This window comes from Stegostoma tigrinum, chromosome 10 (genome assembly GCF_030684315.1).
Source record: "Stegostoma tigrinum isolate sSteTig4 chromosome 10, sSteTig4.hap1, whole genome shotgun sequence".
Taxonomy (NCBI): domain Eukaryota; kingdom Metazoa; phylum Chordata; class Chondrichthyes; order Orectolobiformes; family Stegostomatidae; genus Stegostoma; species Stegostoma tigrinum.
In genome coordinates this window covers 30,806,914-30,828,570 of record NC_081363.1, presented here as the reverse complement: position 1 = coordinate 30,828,570, position 21,657 = coordinate 30,806,914, and the positions used below count along the sequence as shown (strand labels likewise).

The 21,657-nt window shown below is 41.1% G+C and overlaps 1 protein-coding gene across 11 annotated transcripts in view; it reads right to left on the bottom strand.

Moving 5' to 3' along the window:
• dhrs7 (dehydrogenase/reductase (SDR family) member 7) overlaps positions 1-21,657 on the bottom strand; it is a 58,124-nt gene that overhangs the window by 8,563 nt on the left and 27,904 nt on the right. For 6 of the 11 annotated variants that reach the window (XR_007248286.1, XR_007248287.1, XM_048537933.1 and 3 more), the window contains 3 exons: positions 14,726-14,832; positions 2,835-3,074; positions 552-674 (listed from right to left, as the gene is read on the bottom strand). Coding sequence is in view for 9 of the 11 variants with exons in the window: in XM_048537933.1 (XP_048393890.1) it covers positions 552-674; positions 2,835-3,074; positions 14,726-14,832 (470 nt within the window). In the remaining 2 variants the exon portion in view is untranslated. Of the gene's footprint in view, positions 1-551; positions 675-2,834; positions 3,075-14,725; positions 14,833-15,889; positions 16,042-21,657 lie in introns of all 11 variants that reach the window. The other 5 variants (XM_059649079.1, XM_048537936.2, XM_048537934.1 and 2 more) reach the window with 5 other exon arrangements.

Sequence of the window (21,657 nt, the reverse complement as noted above, 5' to 3'; positions counted from 1 at the left end):
TGTGAATTTTATTAGCCTCCTGGGCAAGTAGAGGCAATGCCGTGCTTTCTTGGCTGTAGTGACCACATGGATGGACTAGAATAGATTGTTGGTGATCATCACTCCCAGGAACCTAAGGTTCTTGACAGTACTAAAAATCATATCAAATATACTCAGTCTAATATGTTGAACTCTCAGTAATCTTATTAGTGTCAGAGATAATGGGAACTGCAGATGCTGGAGAATCCGAGATAACAAAGTGTGGAGCTGTGTGAACACAGCAGGCCAAGCAGCATCTTAGGAGGACAAAAGCTGACCTTTCGGCCTAGACCCTTCATCAGAAAAGCTTTTGTCTCCTAAGATGCTGCTTGGCCTGCTGTGTTCATCCAGCTCCACACTTTGTTAATCTTATTCGTGTGACTATTTTAAACATTGTGAGAGTTTCACTTTAAAGAATTAGAATAGTGAATGTACTTTTAGTTTTTTACAATAACGTGGAGTGTAAACAACAATTCTTTAAGCAATCTTATTCATATTGCACTGGTAACTCTGCTGATTACCATTCACTGTACCTTATTTATCTCTTCAGTAAATGCATTTTTCACAATATTAGAGTGGACCAGTCCTGGACAAACAGTGCTAATTATAATCTCTGGGTAATTCGCAAGCTCTGGTCGAAGGGAATTAAAAAATCCCTACAAAATATAGAGAAGAATTATACACCGGTGTTACGTTTGCTATTTTTCAATTCAATAACACCTTTCATTATAAATGGATAAAAACAACTATGACCTGCCACCCAAGAAAGAACATAGAAAGCAGTAAACTTCAGGCAAGTTACTCAAAACGTCCGCCATAAGGAGTTTCTTGAATCCATGAAGAAGGTTATAGCAGGATACTTAGAAAATCTTGAGATCAGAGAGCTATCACAGCTTTATGAAAGGGATGTCACATTTAATTTCTTACTGTATTTGATGAAAGAACATTCACAATACAGAAGCAAAACAAATGTTGTAGGACTGATGTAGGATTTCCAAAAAGCATAAAAAGGTTAAAAAAAAAAGGCAAGAGTACATGCTGCGGGGGAAAATGTGGATAATGGACTGGTTAGGTAACAGGAAGAACAGAGCAACAATAAATGGATCACCTGACATAAGTTACAGTTTGCCAAAGGAGTGGCATAAGAATAAGTGCTGGGTCGTCAGTCATTTATATCAATGATGTGGATGAGGGCACCAAATGTAAGATAAAACCACATTTATGAATAGCATCAAGACAGATAGGGAAATGAGTTGTCAAGAAGGGAGAGGGAGAGACTGTAAAAGGGATATAAACAGGTGAAGCACGTGAGCAAAAATTTAGTAAATCACAGAATCTTTACACACAGAAGAAAGCCATTTCACGTCATTATGTCAGAACCAGCTCTCTAAGCTTTCTGACTTAATGGCAAACTCCTAACTTTCCCCATAACTCTGCCCATAATTTCCGTTTAAGTAATCATTCAATGCACTTGAGTGCCTCAATTGAACCTGCTTCCATCATATTCCAAGGCAATGTATTCCATACCCCTAGCTACTCACTGGGGAGAAAGAAAGATTTTCTAACTTTACATTTGCTTCTTTTGTAAAAGACTTGGAAACTGTGCCCTCCAGTTCTCTATCCTTTTCCAAGTAGAGACTGTTCCTCCCCATTTATTCTGTCCAGACCCCACATTACTTTTAAATCTTGCAACTAATCTCCCTTCAGCCTTCAGCCATTGTAAATGAAAACTCTCCATTTCCTATGGCCAATCCACCTAGCCTACACATCCCTAGACATTACTGCAGTTAATCGTGGCCAATCCACCTATAAAGACAATAAAATCATGATGGCCATGGATGGGGTTAATAACTATGGTATTTTTCCAAGGGTGGGGAGTCCAAAACAACAGGGCATAGGTTTAAGGTGAGAGGGGCAGGATTTAAAAAGGGACCTGAGGGGCAACTTTTTTTATGCAGAGGGTGGTGCCTGTATGCAGTGAGCTGCCAGCAGCAGTGGAGGAGGTGGGTACAATTATAACATTTAAAAGGCATCTGGATGGGTACATGAATCGGTAGGGTTCAGAGAGTTATGGGCCAAATACCACCAAATGGGACGAGATCAGTTTGACATGGACGAGTTGGACTGAAGGTCTATATAACTCTTGACTCTATTTAAAGCATATGTAAAAAATGCAAGGTCATGAGAGAAAATTGACACAGCGAATAGTTAGGGTTTGAATGCACTGCCTGGAGATATAGTGGAGCCATGTTCAATTGACGACATTGGATGTTTATTTGAATAGAAATGTTGTACAGGGATATGGAGAAGGTCAGGAGATCAGCATTAGGTATTAGGGCCAGTGCAGGCACGATGGGATAACTAGCCTCCATCTGTGTTCAACAATTCTGTGAATGTGAAATTACCTACATTTGTTCCTAGGGTCAACATTTGTGATCACATTACATATGATATGCTTACCAATACATTCAAAACTACCAGTGTCATTTTTGCTTGATTTTGAGACTTTCCCATGAATTCTACGCACAGAAACAAGACTAGCCATATACCCTAAACCTGCTCTAACTAAAAAAAAACACATTCCTCTAGAAATGAATTTGCAGTTCTCTTTAGTAAAACTATAACTGTCATATCACTTTTGTTCATTTTAATTATAAGATTTAACATGATGGTTACACATCTCTTAAAAAGTAGTAACTCAACATTGCACAGAGATGTGAAAAGGAACCATGTCATCAGAAAATTAACAATGAAGAAAAGGTCAATTAGATAAATCTGTAACAGCTAAAATAATTACTGAAAGCAGTTATTATTACCTGAAGAGCATGTTTACTACTTGCATAACCTGTAGAAACAGGTGCACCAACGAGACCTGCCAAACTACTAACAGTGACTATTTGTCCTTTCTCCTGCTTGATCATGTAAGGTAACACACATTGGGTCAGTGAGATTGTACCAAGGAAGTTCAGGTGCATTATAGCTTCATAGACATCAAGGTTGGTGTCCAGGAATAAGGAGCGTTGGGAACGTCCAGCATTGTTGATCAAAATGTCAATCTGCAAAACAAAATCACCAAAGCCAATGGGACATGTCAAACAAGCAAACAAAAAGCTGTGACTATATCCTGGCTTAACAAATAAAGTTTCCTTGGAGTTTGAGAAGATTTGTAGCTCAGATTGTGGATGAGGTTGTAGACATTCTCACTGAGCTGGTGGGTTTGACTGCACATTTCACTCTGCTAGGTATCATCATCAGTGTGCCTCTGGTGAAATGTCAGTGTTCTGTCCTGCTTGTTATTTATATGCCTTAGTTTGCTGGAGTGGTTGGTATTTTGTCCAGTTCTGAACCTTTCCTGAATCAATGAGAATTTTAGAAAATTTAAATTAATGTAACTATCTTACTAGTAACTTGGTTTAAAAAGCCCAGGATGACATCCAGAGTCTAGGCACTTATATCAGCCCACGGCTCCAACAAATTACTCAGTTCCACTTAAGTTATTTTCCAGAGTTATCTATCTTTCATTATATTGAAATCACTGCCCCTGGGATGTTACTTGTATCCTCACACTGGAAGTGAATGTAAAATCTCTGTTCAATTCAACTGTTACCTAATTTTTCCATTAGTATTTCTTCAGACTCACTTTCTGTGGGACTAACTCATTTTGTTAACCATTCTTTAAATATTGATGGAAGCCCTTATTGTCCATGTATGTGTTTCTGGCTAGCTCTTCTGCTAGTTTTTGTTAATGTTTTAAAGCAGAAAACATTCTGTCCAATGTTGTGACCTATGATGTTCAAGTTTGATGCTACATTGAACCTATCTAGGTAACCAGAAAAGGCTGGTCGGCGCCTTGGAATTTTTCTTACTCTTGGGAATGTATCTATTTGGGGCATTCTGAAATAGCCCCTTAAAAGTCTTCCACTTCATATCTACTGACCCATCTGTTAAAACTGATTTTCCAAGAATTATTAGAGCTGCTGAATGTTGAAATCATGGAGGACAGTCAAGTGGTGTTCTTATTTATTTAATTGGAAATATTGAAGAAATCAGAAAAGGGGCAGATTTCATCAAATCATGAGTTCACCTCATCCTTTTTTTGTTTAAAAAGAGAGAGCCTGGTATAATTAACTATGTTAAAATTTTACATTCGAGGTAATTTCTGACAGCATTTTCAAAACAAAAAGCACAGTTAAAAAATAACAATTTGCACACACAGTTTTCCAAACAAAGCTTACCTACTTGACAAGGTCAATGACGTAAACAAGTGCACTAAGTAAATATGCTGAAATAAATTAGTTATATTCACATTACATTTTTTTTCTTTGAAAACTAGCAAGTGTCATGAAAAATGTAAGCTAATTGCTTACGCTGTGCACCGTGAACAACAAAAGGTAATTATAGAATAGATACATATTTTTGCAAAAGGAGTGATAAAATTGCTAGGTATGGCATGCAACTAAAAGGAAACCATGAAAATGAATGCATCAAAACAAGTAGAATCTGCATGCCGGAATATATTCAAACAGCTTGTAAAATAATTAACTGTTCTTCCATTCTGTTGGTGGCTAACAAAAGAAAGCTAGTTTCATCACTGAAATACAACCTTTATTTCCCCCATTCTGTTCAGTAATTGTTTAGAAGGAACAAGTCATGAAGGACAGATCACATCAGGAGTACGACACAGTTCAGGGAATTTGGAGGCAACTTGGGAATTTGGTGCAGAGGGGAAGGGGTACTTTTTGTTCCGTGTGCAAAATGATGTATTTGCCCTTTACAAGAGCATGTCAAATGAGAACTTTGGGGAGGCAATCTAACCCAACTATGGAGTTGAAAGGACACAGAATAAAGTGTTCCCTGTTCAAGGTTCCCCTCTGTCTACCTCATTCTATTTATGGTTCTATGAAGTGTATACATAGCTGGTGGCGATAGTTCGTTCCAGTCCATAAACTGTGTGCAAACACCTGTTTTTCTGACAGCTCGAAGATAGAAGACAGACGGTGATGGTGGAGGGTTGCTTTTCAGACTGGAGGCCTGTGACAGGCAATGTGCTGCAAGGATTGGTGCTGGGTCCGCTGTTTTTCTTTGCTATTTGCATAAATGTTTTAGATGTGAACATAGGAGGTATGATTAGTAAGTTTTCAGATGTCACCAAAATTGTGGTGCGACGGACAACCAAGAAGGTTATCTCAGGGTACAACAGGATCTTGATCAGATGAGCAAATGGGCCAAGGACTGGCAGATGGAGTTTAATTTAGACATATGTGAGGTGGTGCATTTTGGTAAGGCAAATCAAGGCAGGACTTATGAACTTATGGTAAGGTCCTAGGGAATGTTACCAAATAAAGGGACCTTGCGGTGCAGGTTCATAGTTCCTTGAAGATGGAGTCACAGGTAGACAGGACAGTGAAGAACACGTTTGGTACACTTGCCTTTAATGATCAGTGCATTGAGTATACAAGTTGGGAGGTCATGTTGCAGCACGTTGGCTCAGTGGTCAGCCTCACAGCGCCAGGGATCTGGGTTCGATTCCAGCCTCGGGTAACTGTGCGGAGTTTGCACGTTCTCCCCGTATCTGCGTGGGTTTCCTCCGGGTGCTCTGGTTTCCTCCCACAGTCCAAAGATGTGCAGGCTAGGTGCTAAATTGCCTGTAGTGTTCAGGGGTGTGTGGGTTATAGGGGGATGGGTCTGGGTGGGATGCTCCAAAGGGAGGTGTGGACTTGTTGGGCCGAAGGGCCTGTTTCCACACTGTAGGGAATCTAATCCTATCTAATCTGTACAGGAGTAATAATGGGAACTGCAGATGCTGGAGAATCCAAGATAACAAAGTGTGAAGCTGGATGAACACAGCAGGCCAAGAAGCTGCTTGGCCTGCTGTGTTCATCCAGCTTCACACTTTGTTACCTTGTAATCTGTACAGGACATTGGTTAGGCCACTTCTAGAATACTGCGTTCAATTCCGGTCTCTCTGCTACAGGAAGGATGTTGTTAAACTTGAAAGGGCTCAGAAAAGATTGATAAGGATGTTGCCTGGGCTGGTGTGTTTGAACTATAGGGAGGGGCTGGGGCTAATGTCTGAGGTCGAGGGGTAACCTTATAGAGGTGTATAAAATCATGAAGAGCATGGAAGGGTAAATAGCCAAGGTCTTTTTCCCAGACAGGGGAGTCCAAAACTAGAGGGCATAGGTTTAAAGGTGAAAGGGGAAAGCGGAAAGATTTAAAAAAGCACCTAAGGGACAATTTTTTCACGAGTGGTGCGTGTATGGAATGAGCTGCCAGGAGGTGGTGGTGGAGGCTAGTAGAAAATTACAACATTTAAAAGGAATCTAGATAGGTACATTAGCAGGAAGGATTTACAGGGATATGGGCAAATGCTGGCAAATGGGACTAGCTTAAATTAGGATATCTGGTCAGCATGAATGAGTAGGACCAAATGGTCTGTTTCCATGCTGTACATCCCTGTGACTCTATGACATCACCCATTAGGGTGCAGTTGTGAGGGAACTCTGGCTGCAGTTCAAAGGATGAAGAGGGGTGTTCTCACTTGGTAGCTTACTGAAGTCACTATAGAGAATGGTCGTTAAGGGAACTCGGGCTGCAGGCAATATTAGGGAAGAACAGTATGCCAACACAGTAAGTAGGGAGTGGCTCGAGCAGACAGCATTCACCAAGGGACCCAAGGCTGAGATGGCTACTAGACTTGAAGGGCAGACAAAATTCCCACCAGCAGGAAAAAAAAAATCGAAATAATGGGCCAATTTGGTGCAACTGGACAATGTGAAGAAGAAAATGAAAGTTAGATTCCGTTCACTGAACATTTTGATGCATACTTAAAGGTGAATTAAGTGGCTGAAATTGTAATGATACTGGTTTTCTTGAGTACCATTGGGAGCAAGAACTGTGCGATTCCAATGATCCTGGTGCAACCAAGATCTATGCGAACTGCTGGGGAGTCATTATGCACCAAAGCCACTGGGTGATCAAGGAACACTTCCGTTTTTAATAAATGGGTACAGCACTAATAAGAGCCCATTGCCCAATTAATGGCCACGTTAAAAATGTTAGTGGAACATTTCAAATTTGGAGGGTTTCTCCAACAAGCCTTTTGGGCCATTTGGTTTTTCCTAACAAAGAGGGACCTGGATTTCAAGACTGTTACCTTGATGGAGTTGGCTGCAAACAAAGCAACACAGTTGAGCAACGATGCTTATGGTGTTTAAGGTGGCACCCTGGCAGAGTGCAAAACCTACTGGAGCTTGCCGATGTGCTAAGAGTGGCTACGGGGTCAACATGTTGGACTTGAGAAGACCAGTGCCAGAGATGTAAGCAAGTGGGCCTATTTGCTTAAAGTTGCTAGGTGCAACTCAAGCAGGAGAAGGGATATATCAAAAGGAGACAATTCAGAAGATAAGGCAGAAAGTACATATTGCCAGCCAAGGAGTAGACCAGGAGTCAGCCAGGGCTGAAGAAGAAGCAGAAGGTCCAGAATCAGCAGAGTTTTGGTTAAATATCCTGTTGGTGCAGGATGAAGCTAATCATTTAGGCGGCATGGTGGCTCAGTGGTTAGCACTTCTGCCTCACAGCACCAGGGATCCAGGTTCAATTCCACCCTCGGGCGACCGTTTGTGTGGAGTTTGCACGTTCTCTCGTGTCTGCGTGGGTTTCCTCTGGGTGCTCTGGTTTCCTCCCACACTCTAAAGATGTGCAGGCTAGGTGGATTAGACGTGCTAAAATGCCCGAAGTGTTCAGAGAGGTACAGATTAGGTGGGTTATAGCTGGGTGGATCTGGGTAGGATACTTTGAGGTTTGGTGTGGACTTGTTGGGCCAAAGGACCTGTTCCCACATTGTAGGGATTCTATGATTTCTGGGGTCTTCCCAAATTAGACAATAAAGATGGAGGTAGATACGGTTGCAGTAATGGCTTGGATACCCACATTTTAAAAAAAGGATAAAGGTTAAGGCAAGACCATTGAAGTCTGCTAAGATGACACAAGAGAAACAAGTGGTGCCACTGCAAGGCTGTGTACAGGTAAAAGTACAGCTAAAGGACCAGTGTTCCCAATTGCCTCTGTAGGTAGTAAAAGGCATCTACCCTGCATTATGGCTGGTTAAGAGGAAGAAGGATGCTTATATAAGGTTTAGGAAACAAGGGACGGAAAAGGCTCTAGAGGGATACAACTTAGCCAGGAAAGAGGTGAGAAAGCGTTTAGGAGAGTTAAAAGGGGGCATGAGAAAACTTTGGCAGGTAGGATCAAGGAGATCGCCAAGGCTTTTTACACGTATGTGAAGATAAAGACAATGACCAAAGTGTAGGACCAATCAAGGACTGTAAAGGAAAGCTGTGCACAGAGCCTAAAGAGATAGGGCAGGTCCTTAATAAATACTGTTCTTCGGTATTCACAACTGAGAGGGACCTAGTTGTAGAAGAGGACAGTGTGAAACAGGCTGGAAGGCTACTTGAGGTAGATGTTATTAAGGAAGATGTACCATGAATTTTGAGTAACTTGAAGATAGTTAAGTCCCCTGGGCCTGATGGAATTTATCCAAGGATTATACTGGAAGCGAGGGAAGAGATCCCAGGGAGTTTGGTGATGATCTTTCCGTCCTCACTGTCCACGGGTATAGTGGAGGAAGTCTGGAGAAAGGCAAATGTCATTCTCTTGTTCAAAAAGGGAAATAGGGATAACCCCAGAAATTAAAGGCCAGTTAGTCTTACATCAGTGGTGGGCAAATTAATGGAAAGGGCTCTGAAAGGTAGGAATTATGGTCACTTAGATAGGCCCAGTTTGATTCATGATAGTCAGCATGGATTTGTGAGGGGTAGATCATGCCTCACAAACCTTACTGAATTCTTTGAAGAGGTGACCAAACATGTGGATGAAGGTAGAGCAGTGAATGTGGTATACATAGATTTAGGTAAGGCATTTGATGAGGTTCCCCATGGCAGGCTCATGCAGAAAGTAACGAGGCATGGAATAGGGGGAAATGTGGCAGATTGGATTCAGAAGTGGCTGACCCTTAAAAAGACAAAGGGTGGTACTGGACTGAAAATATTCAACATGGTGCTCAGTTACGAGTGGTGTACCACAAGGATTTGTTCTGGATCTTCTTCTATTTGTGACTTTTGTAAATGATTTGGATGAAGGAGTGGAAGGGTGCATTAGTAAGTTCGCAGATGATATGAAGGTGGGTCGAATTGTGGATAGTGCGGAGGGCTGTTCTAGGTTACAAAGGGACATTGACAGAATGCAGAGCTGGGCTGAGAAGCGGCAGATGGAGTTAAACCATGAAAAGTGTGAGGTGATTCATTTTGGAAGGACAAACTTGAAAGGAGAAAACAGGATTAACGGAAAGATTCTTGTGAGTCTGGAGGAGCAGAGGGATCTCGGGGTTCACATCCACAGTTCCCTGAAAGCTGCAACCCAGGTGGATAGAGTTGTTAAGAAGGAGTATGGTGTGTTAGGTTTCATTAATAAAGGGATTGAGTTCGACAGCCGTGAAGTTATGCACCAGCTATACAAAACCCTGGATAGGCCACATCTGGAGTATTGTGTCCAGTTCTGGTCGCCTCATTACAGGAGAGATGTGGAAGTGTTGGAAAAATGGCAAAGGAGACTGACCAGAACATTGCCCGGAATGGAGGGAAGGTCTTACGAGAAAAAGGTTGAGAGCTAGGGCTTTTCTCTTTAGGATGACGAGGGATGAGAGGTGACTTGATAGAGGTGTACAAAATGATCAGAGGTATGGATAGAGTGGACAGCTAGAGACTTTTTCCTAGGGTGGAGGTAACTATTACGAGGGAGCATAGTTTTAAAGTGAGTGGAGGTAGATATAGGGAAGACATCAGAGGTAGGTTCTTTACTCAGAGAGTGGTGGGGGAGTGGAATGCATTGCCGGAGAGGGCAGTGGAGTCGGCCTCATTCGGGACCTTTAAGCCACTATTAGTCAGGCATATGGATGATAGTATAAGGTAGGGATGGAGGTTAGACAGGCCTCAGGTTTAGGATAAAAGTTCGGCACAACATCATGGCCCGAATGGTACATGCTGTACCGTTCTATGTTCTATATTCTAATATTTGAGCGCCCCGGTTACAGAAAATTAAGTTAAATTGGGGTATGGTTAATAAGCTGGCAGACTCAAAATGATTTTGCAAGAGATTCTGGACAGATTAAAAAAAAAGTCTTCAAGGGAATCCTTGGGTAATGAAAGGAGTAAACATTAAAATTCAGATGAAGCGAGAGGCTCGTCCAAGGAATCTGAAGGTGTGGTTGTATGCCATCTGGCTGAAAAAGTGGGCATGGAGCTGATGAACCTAGGAGTTTTGGAACCAGTAACTACCACTGAATGGATGACTTCAATCTTTCTGGTCTTAAAAATAGAAGGGACAGTGAGGATTTGTGGATATTTTAAGGTCAAAGTCAACTCAGTCCTACGTGCTGATCGATACCAACTTCAACTTGTTAAGGGCCTGTTCAGTGGACTGGCTGGGGGAAAGAAATTCTTAAAAATGGATCTGCCACAGACCTACTTGCATGGGGTCACAAAGGAGTCTCAGCCACCACTGATGATAATGACAGACAGGGGGCTGTTCCACTGCAAGGGGCTTCCATTGGCATCACACCTTTTAGCTCTATTCCAGACGGCCATGGATCAAATTGTGAGCAAACTGCCAGGTGTGCAGGTTAGCTGGACAATACTTTGGTTACTGGATCTCTCTGAAGAGCAGCCTTCAAAAATCAAGAAGAAATCCTCATAAAGGTTGCAGGAACATGGCTTACAAGTAAAAAGGGAGAAATTAAACTTTTTTTTAAAATAGGAGGATCCATAGAGAGTAGCTGGGCCATGTAAATCAATGATAAGTAATTACACAAGTGCCTAAGAAGTTGGAGGTTATCGTTAAGATCCCCAAACCAGAAACTGTGTCTCAAGTCAGATCATTCTTAGTCCTGTCAATTCTTATGAAAAATTAATGACTGATCTGGCAACTATCCTAAAACCCCTGCAACATTTGGTAGGAAAAGTGCAGCCATGGAAATGGACCCAAGATCATGAGCAGGCTTCCAAATTCTATGCCTCTGACTCGCATATCACTATTAAATTGAAAGCAAGAGTGATAGAGACAAATATACTACATATAGAAACAAAATATTAAATTGATACCTGATGAAGTCAGTTCTGAGGAAGGGTCACTTGACCTGATACATTAGGTCTGATTTTTCTCCACAGATCCTGTCAGATCTGCTTAGCTTTTCCAGCAATTTCTATTTTTGTTTGTGGTTATGCTGAAGTAACCTCAGCCCTTGACTTTGTCTAATAGGCTTGAGACTATAGCTTCATGTGTGGATATGAGTGAGGTCTACAGAGAGGATACAGGGACCCATTCAAGGGGAGGTAGAAAAGAGAAGAGAAATGTTGAAACTGGAGATAATAGAATCAGGGAAATAGACATTCTGGCCAGGAGTGAGAATCCTGGAGGCTATGTTGCCTGTATGGTGCCTGGAATCAGGATATCTCATCTGGGCTGCAAAAGGAACTTGGAGTGGGAGGGAAAGACCCAGTTGTCATGGTCCATGTAGGACGATATAGGTAGAAAGAGAAAAAAAAGTTCTGTTGAGGGTATACGAGTAGCTAGGGACACAGGTAAAAAGCAGAATAAAAAGATATTCCCTGGATTATTACCGGAGTCATGCAAATTGGCACAGGGTCAGCAACATAAAAGAGTTAAACATGTGGCTCAAAGGGTTTGAATTCATGGGACATGGGCACCAGTCCCGTAGAAGGAGGGAGCTGTTCCAATGGGACAGGCTCCACCTGAATCATTCTGGGATGGAAGCAGGGGCAGGGAGAGGGGCTTTGGTGAGGGTATGTAAGGGCCTGTGTCTGCCTGTCTCAATGGGATCAACTGCATGGAACTTAACAAAAATAGTGAAGGAGGGTAAATTCAGAGGTAATGTGGGTGCAGTACTTAAATGAATGCAGTATATGAGACAAGGTAAACAGACTTGTAGTACAAATTGAATTTGCCAGGTCACGTGTTGCAAGATATCACAGGAACATGGCTGAAAGGGGATCAGGGCTTGGAACTAAATATTCAAAGGATACATGTCCTATTGAAATGTAAGCAGATGGGTGAGGAGCGGTAGGGATGCCTTGTTAGTGAGAAACAAAATTTTTGCTATCAATTTAATGTTTTGTTCTTATATCTAGTATTTTTGACTATATATGACTTGTTGCTACCAATTTGATAGTGATGTATAGAGTCAGAATGCATAGAATCTGTGTGGGTACAGTTAAGAAACCGCAAAGGAAAAAAAAGATCTTCAGGGGAGTTGTGTACAGGCCTCCTAGCAGTAGTAAGGATGTGGGGCAGCAAATAAATCAGGGGGAGGAACTGGAATCAGATAGTTGCAACTGAGTAAAAGGTAACTACAAAGGAGTGATGGAGAAGCTGGCCAGGTGACTGGAAAGGAAGTGTTGCAGGCAATAAGATGCAGCAACAATGGCAGGTGCTTCTGCGGAAAATTTAGGGGATATAGCAGAACTGCTTCCCAAAGAAGTAAAAACATATTTCAGGAAGGACGATGCAACCATGGCTGACTAGGGAAGTCGGAGACTGCATAAAAGCAAAAGAGAAGGCATACAGTGCGGTGAAAATTAACGGGAACCTTGGGGATTGAGAAGTCTTTAAAAACCAGCAGTGGATAACTGAAAAAAGAGAGGTGGCGGTGGGGGTGTGGTGTAAGGAGGAGGAGAGAAGATGAAATATGAGACTAAGCTAGCTAGTAGAATAAAATATTGCTAGAGTTGTTTTAGATACTTAAAAGTGTAAAAGAGAGACTGGAGCAGACATTGGACCACTAGAAAATGAGGCTGAAGAACTAGTATTGGGAACAAAGAAATGGTGAAGAAATTGAACAGGTACTTTCCATCAGTCTTCACAGTGGAAGACACCAGTACGTCAAGAGTGTCAAGGACAGGAGTGAGTCTAGCTGCCATCAGTAAAGAGGAAGTGCTGTGGAAGCTGAAAATGTCAGAAGGTTGATAAATCACCCCAGAATTCTGAAGAAGATAGTTGAGGAAGTTGCGAAAGGTACAGGTGGTGATCCCTCAGGAATTATGACAGTCCGGGCAAGTCCCAAAGGACTGGAAAATGGCTACTGTAACACCTCTGTTTCAGAAGGGAAAGAGGCAGAAGGTGGCAAACTATAGGCCAGATAGCTCGATCTCGGTTGTTGGTGAGATATTAGACTATTTTTCAGGAGAACATTGTGGAGTACTTGGAAGTGCATGGTAAAACATGGACAGCTTTGGCCAGAGAAGGTCATGCCTGACAGATCTGTTAGAATTCTTTATGGAGGTATTGAGCAAGTTAGGTAAGTGTTTAACTGGTCAGTGTGAGCTATTTGGATTTCCAAGAAGCATTCGACAAGGTGCCACACAACAGGCTGTTAAATATGAACCCATGGTGATAAGGGCAAGGGACTGGCATGGACAGTGTTATGGCTGACTGACAGAAGGCAGAGAGTAAGGATAAAGGGATTCTTTTACACAATGACAGCCAGAGAGTAATGAAGTTTCACAGGGGTCTATGTCAGGACCACAACTATTCACATTATAGGTTAACGATCTGGACGAAGGAACGAAGGGTATTATTGCTACTTTTGCAGATGGCATAAAGATAGATTAAGAGATAGGTAACGTTGAGGGAGCAGGAAGACTGCAGAAAGACTTGGACAAGCTAAGAGATTGGGCAAAGAAATGGTAAATGTAATATAATATGGGAAAGTGTGAGATTATGCAATTTCATAGGAAGAAGAAGCATAGATTGTTTTCTAAACAGGGAAAAGCGTCAGAAGTCTGAAGCACAAAGGGACTTGTTGCACCACTTCAGAATTCTCTTAAGGTTAACATGTAGGTTCAGTTGGCATTTAGGAAAGCAAATGTAATGTTTGTATTCAGTTCAAGAGGGCGAGAATACAACAGCGGAAATATACTGCCGAGGCTGTATTTGCCTCTGGACAGATCCACGTGGAATATTGTGAGCAGTTTTGCCCAGTATCTATGGAAGGATGTGGTGGCCTTGGAAGTCCAGAGACGGTTTCCAAGAATGAACCTGGGGACAAAGGGCTTGTAATAAGGAATGGTTAAGGACTCTCAAGAGTTTTAAAAGGATTGGGTAGGGGGTAGGGGGTGGCAAAAGGCAGAGGTGGTGGTGTGGACCAGAGAATATTATTGAACTTACAGATACTAGGAGAAATGGATAGACCGAACATGGGTAAGAGGTTTCCACTAGTAAGAGAGACTAGGACATGAGGGCATAGCCACAGAGTGAAGGGACAGCCCTTTAGAATTGAGAGGAGAAGGAATTTCCTTAGCCAGAGGGTGGTGATTCTGTGGAACTCCCTTGATGCAGAAGGCTATGGAGGCTAAGACACTAAGCGTGTTTAAGTCAGAGATAATAAAATGTGAGGCTGGATGAACACAGCAGGCCAAGTAGCATCTCAGGAGCACAAAAGCTGACGTTTCGGGCCTAGACCCTTCTTGATTGATAAGGGGCTCAAGGGTAACAGGGAAAAGGCAGGAAAGTGGAGTTGAGAAACACACCAGCCATGATCAAATGGCAGAACAGACTTGATGGGCCAAAATGTCTCATTCTACTTCCGTGTCTTATGGTCTTATTATAAACGGAAAATCATAAGGAAACATACTTTACCAAAGTACTGGATAACACTTTTTGTTGCACTCTTGTGAGAACTGCTTACATTCAGGTCAAGTAGCAGAACAAGAATGTCCTTTTCTTGTAGCTTGCTATGATCTACAAAACAAGTCATAAACTCACAGAGGGAATACTAAAACAAAAAAACATTTGGTGCCAAATCATTTCATTCTTTCCGCTTTCATATTTAGAACTTTGCTTAAAAAAACGCAAAACCATGGCTATCGATAAATTTGACTAAAACTATGCCATGATTAAAATCTGAAGCATAACAAACTTGGACTTGGAAGTATAAAGATTAAATTAAAACAAAATAAAACTCCCAGTAATATAATTGAAGGTTTATGCATTCTTGTCGCATACGATAATTTGCAGATCTATGCAAACTTAAAAGCAATTGAGGCACATGGCACACTACCGCACCTTAAAGTCTTATCCAGAGAGTTAGGAGGTAATCATTTGAATATTTTGCATTTTTAAAATGGGGAGTGAATTATTTTTCTTGACATACTTTTCAGTGTCTTTAAACAGAAACCAAAACAGTACACTAACACCAATTCACACTTTTTCTTTTTACACACACATGCATAGTACATGACACCAATTCAGCTAACTCAGTGCTGGCTCCTAGAGTGAGCACAGCCCCTGAGACTCTTGTATACGTCTGTCAGCCAGGACTCCCTGATTGAGGCTATTAACTTGTTCCAATCAGGGAACTCATCCTTAGGTCTACCTGGCTGATCTCATTCCAATCATTACTGGTGGATGCATGCAAATCTTTCGAAAGCAGCAGGGCGGAGTGGGTCAGTTGGTATAAAGTGGGCTGTGGAGTGCCAGATGAGAGTTTAATTTAGGAAAACGTGAAGTGTTGCATTTTGGAAAGGCAAATCAGGGCAGGACTTACATAGTTAATGGTAGGGCAATAGACAATAGACAATAGGTGCTGGAGTAGGCCATTCGGGCTACTTATAAAAGTTATAGGGTCTTGTAAAAGACCCTGTACAGACAACAAACAAAACAAACGTCATCTACAAAATACCTTGCAAGAACTGTGACAAACACTACATTGGACAAACTGGCAGAAAGCTAGCCACCAGAATACATGAACATCAACTAGCCACAAAACGACATGACCCACTATCACTCGTATCCTTACATACAGATGAGGAAGGACACCACTTTGATTGGGACAACACATCCATCCTAGGACAAGCCAAACAGAGACACGCACGAGAATTCCTAGAAGCACGGCATTCCAACCGGAACTCCATCAACAAACATATTGGCTCCAAATCAATCTACCATCCCCTGAGAAAAAGAACAGGAAATGACATCACCAATGCAGGAAATGACATCACCAACCCAAGGAAACCTAAACAGATAAATAGAAAGCGGGACATAACACCAGCGCTTCGTTGGAGGCTCACTGATGATGTTACCTAGAATGGTGACGAAACGTCTGAAATCTAACCTTCCAGCTCAGCGAGCAAACTCACATCCAGAATCTAAATAGGTGTATGAATAGGATGGGTTTAGAGGGATACTCGCCAAATATTGGCAAATGGGACCAGGTCAGATTGGGATGTCTGGTCAGTGTGGGTGAGTTGGACTGACAGGTCTGTTTCCACGCTCTATAACTCTATGTTGATTTTATTAACAGGACCGGATCATACAAAAACAAGATAACTATATTAAACATCTCTAAAACTAGGTTTCAGGGGGCTATGAGAAGTGAGCCAGAGGCAAAAAGTGTGACTTATTAGGTAACGCTGACAGGTACAATAGTGAAACATGTTTTTCTCTGTTGTCTCATTCGAAAATTTGCAGAATTGTGGACAAAATTGCTATCAAACAAGTCTAAATTTAGCAAGTTCAAAGGGTAGAAATATTGAACAATACTGCAGATGATTGGCACAAAAGCCAAATAAAAGACTCCATGTTCATGGTAAAAGAATGCAACATGCTAGCTGTTTTCAAAAGTCAGCCAGCTTGATAATATTTAAGTACCGACTGAGGACAACATCCACTTGAAATTCTTTTATCCCTGCCACCCTCCTCCAAATTTCAGCACAGTATTTATATTTTAAGTATTTCCTTAACTTACAATGTAAAACTGTCAAAAAATGGTTCTCTATAAAGCATAGGTCAAGAAGAGGGTGGTACACATAAGTGGCAATTCCAATTTCAAATCTTCAATCTTAATGAAGCTTAATTAATCTATGATACTTGAAATGTTCCTTTACTACATAATGAATTACTAAGAGAAAAATATTTGGAGCAAGTTTCAGTAAAATACTGGTAAAAGGAAAATAAATGTCATAGGACAACAAAATGAAAGTGCTCAAACAGTTTATAGAGTTTCAATAATAACCCTTGTAAATGTAATGTGTCATAACATTACAACTTATGACAAATTCTGTACATATAGCATACCAGTCAACCACATTTTTCGTGATGCAGGTTGATGTTTCAACTGAGTGCAGCAATGAAATGTGGTAACACAGGGGAATGTGCCCTTATGACTGCTTTTGGTGATTTTGTTTAGACCTAAAAGGGTAATTTTAACCCTTTATTCTACTTTAGACCTGATAAGACTCAAAGTTCTATGTTTACACATTTATTCACATGCACGGGAGATGTTTATATCAATAAAAATGGCACACAGCACAAGGCCACATTCCAAAAGCAAAAGGTTTATACTTTATTGATAAGTTTCCAATATTTCTAGAGATAGTTTCTAATAAAAAAATACATATTTACTCATCCATATCTCTATCCAACAATGTTTACAGTCTACATTTCAGATTCATACACAAGACTGTATTATCCAATCATATCACATGTTCAATTCTTCTACCTGTAAGTATACATAATTTTGGCACATATTGGCAATTACCAGAAAACCTATATTTTACTGCTCCCCCACCAACCCACCAATCCTGCTTTCAGTCCCTCCTCTTGGCCCTTGGAAAATACCCAAGGAGGCCAAATATAGGTGGCCAGCATTCCAGGTCGGAAGCAGGATCACAACTCTCACCACCCATGTCATAGTCATCAAAAGCCATCGCTTATTCATTCTTTCCAAGCCCCACACAGCACCGTCAATTACACTGATTAGTTTAAGCCCTGCATGTTTCATCCCTAATTGGCTCTTAACGGTGATGAGCACTGACTGAAGTCACTTGTGGGTCCATCCTTTTCATCAGATTTGTTATTATTTTCCTAAAGTAAATATTCTTTGCACAAAAACAAACAGAAATTGCTGGAAAAACCTCAGCAAATCTGATAGTATCCGTGGAGAAAAAGCAGAGTTAACGTTTCGGGGTCGAGCGGTTTAATCAGAAGACTGGACCCAAGACATTAACCCTGCTTTCTCTCCACAGATGCTCGATCAGCTGTTTTTCCAGCAATTCGTTTCTGTTTCTGGATTTCTCGCATCACAGTTTCACAAAAATAAATTAAGTATTCTTTGCTTCTTTGTTAAAGGAAAAGGGAAGCCCAGGCAAGCTGGGCTCAATGATTTTGATGTCTTGCGCTCATCTCTCAATCCCAGAACTTAATTTATGACATTTCTGAAAAAATCAGACACTTTATCATTGACAATTTGTTTTTCTCTGGACTGATTATGTTGGGTGGAATTTTAGAAACAATTTAGTATTCCTTACTCCTACACATAAGGGTAGGAGGCATGTTAATTTCTACTGTTTATAATAAAGTTTATAAAATCAATCCTAATAGAAAGAGGTTACACTTATTCAATCACCAGACTATAATTCTTTGATCAAAGCCAACAAACTTGGGAGTTTATCACCTCTTATTTGAAGATGGACACCTGGATTTGAAACAAAACAAACAGTCTCAGTCTTACAGCTACAATTGCAATTCTAAATTCCCAATATTTTGTCTTGTATTTGCATGCTCTCAAGTTGGCTTAAGACCCTAACCTAACCCTTAGTTTGATGTGGTCAAGGGTTCCACAGGCTCACAAGCCTCAGAAGAAATTTTTCCTCATCTCAGTTTTAAATTGGCACCCCTTAATCCTGAGACAAAATCGTCTGGTCCGAGACTGTCCCATAATCGGAAACATCCTCTCAGCATTTACCCTGTCAAGCCTCTTATCAATCCTACATGTTTCAATGAAATCACCCTCTCATTCTAATTCTAATGAGCAGAATGCCAGCTTTTGCTCACAAGATAATCCCTCCATACTGGGGATCATCCGAGGTGAACATTATCCAAAGTGCCTCCAAAGAAATGATATATTTTATGAATACGGGGATAAATAATGCTTGCAGTACTCCAGATGTGAACTCACCAGCAACCTCACTGGTTGTAGTAAGACTCTCCTATTCATATTCCGATCCTTGAAATAAGGGCCAACATTCCATCAGTCTTCCTGATTATCTCCTGATTACCCGTATCCCAGCTCTATGTTTCATGCACAATCAAGAAGGGATTTGGGCAGCGTTCTGCAGCTTTTTTTTCACTTAAATAATACTGTTTCTTGTTCTCCCTTCCAAAATGAACAACTTCACATTTTCCCACATTATACTCCATTTGCCAACTTTTTGCTCACTAAACCTTGTCAGACATCCCTTTACCTGCCAACAGCCTCCACCAGTCATCTTTTGAAAGTTCCTGTCGAACACCAAAGTTGCCCTTCCCTCAATTTAGAACTTAAGCTTGTGGAACAGACCATTCTTTTCCACAACTATTTTAAAAACTAAGAATGACAGTCATTGGTCCCAAAGTGTTCTCCCACTAAAACCTCAGATGTTTCTCTTGCCTTATTTACCCAGAGGAGGTCAAGTTTTACCCTTTCTGTAGCAGGACCATCTGTGTATCGATTGAAAAGTTTTTCAAGAACACACAAGTTCAGCTCCATCCAAGCCTTTAGCACTATTGCAATCCTAGTCTAGGTCTGGAAAGTTAAAATCCCATGCTACTATCCTTACAGCTATCTATCTTGCTCCTCAATTTTCCACTGACTACTTGGGGGGCCACAGTACAATCCCATCAAAGTGATCACCTCTTTATTTCATAGAGGATATTCATAGATTTCATAGAATCCCTACAGTGTGGAAACAGGCCCTTCAGTCCAACAAGTCTACACCGACCGTCAGAGCATCCCACTCAGACTGATCCCCCTGTAACACACTTAAATCTACAAATCCCTGAACATTATAGGCAATTTAGCATATCCAATCTACCCAGCCTACACATCTTTGGACTGTGGGAAGAAACCAGAGGAAACCCACACAGACACGGAAAATGTGCAAACTCCACACAGACAGTTGCCCAAGGGTGGGATCGAACCCTGGTCCCTGGTGCTGTGAGGTTGCAATGTTAACCACTGAGCCACCATGCCACCCATTCCTGGGGGATCAGTGAGTCTTCATGAATGGAACTAAGCAATGGTGATGTTTCCTTAAACAAGAACGCCATTCCCCCTCCTTTCTTGCTTCCCCTTATATCCTTCCTATAGCATCTGTGCCCTGAAACATTGTGCTGTTAGTCCTGTCCATTGCTCAGCCATTTTTCCCTGTCCCAAGCTCCCATCCATGCTCTCAGTTTATCTGGCTTACCTGTCACTGAAATAAATGCAGTTTAATTCATGTGTCTTCCCTTGGTTCCCAAAATGCTCTTGCCTGCTTTGTCTCTTTAACTTGATCTCTAACTTCTGTACTAGCCAAACCTTATCTTTGAAAAACATTTAAATTTAAACTGGTTTAAAATCTCATCCATATTACAAAGACATGACAACTTTTAATACATACAAGACTATACCACAGAGGTTAACATTTAGTTCAGGGAGAAATTCACATTCAAACCAAAAAAAGATTTACTACATCAATGAAATACAAATAACAAGCTTCTCCCTTTTTTACAAGATTATTATGATTATTACTTTTCCTTTTACATGACCAAGCTGGTTACCTTCTGACTACTTCCTTCCAGTTTCAGGTTTTTAACTTTATGTCAAATCTTTTATAGCAGGAGTGAGATACAGAAATTATTTTAAATATACCAGTATAGTACATAATCATGGCATGGGAGTTTACCTCCAGTTATCTGGAATATGACCAATACGTTGTTTGAAAAATCTTTTAATTACAATATCCTAGGTTCCAACAGAGACTGATCTACTTCTTTGTGGATTTATTTAACTGTGTGTAAGAAAACACTTGTCCAGGGATGCTTGTGACCTGAATTGATTTCTTCGTTATTACGTACTAAGTCTGAAGGCCCAATTTATCTAAATCTCTCCACGCAGTCAAGCTCTGCCAACTCTAAGTGCTAAACTTCAGGTCTTCAATCTGACTCCGAGGCCCCATCTCAGAGATCATGGCTGATCTCAGCCAAGCCACCCTCGAAAGTGAGATATTAAACATTAATCCCCTCTTAGATCCAGACGAGACTCTGGGTTTCTTTGTTTAATAATTTATTCATACATGCATCGGAAATGAACAGATCAAAAAATGGCACATACTTCAAAGTCTTTATTTAAAAAACCAAAGATATTATATTTTTTCAGACAAGGCTTCCAATCAACTATTTCTACAGATAATTTCCAAAAGGTTATATATTTATTCATCCATATCTCTAATTAACAGTGTTCAGTCTACATGCCATCATGATGCATATGACTGTATGATCCAATCATATTCAAACCTAATTCAGCAGGGTGGTGGGAACCTGAATTGTAGCTCCAGTATACCAGAGGTTGAGAGTAGTGAGGTCATGCATAAGGTTTCAAGGTCGCAGGAATGTACCGGCAGGCAGGAAGATGGTTTGAAGTGTGTCTACTTCAATGCCAGGAGCATCCGGAATAAGGTGAGTGAACTTGCGGCATGGATTGGTACCTGGGAGTTCAATGTTGTGGCCATTTCGGAGACAGGGATAGAGCAGGGACAGGAATGGTTG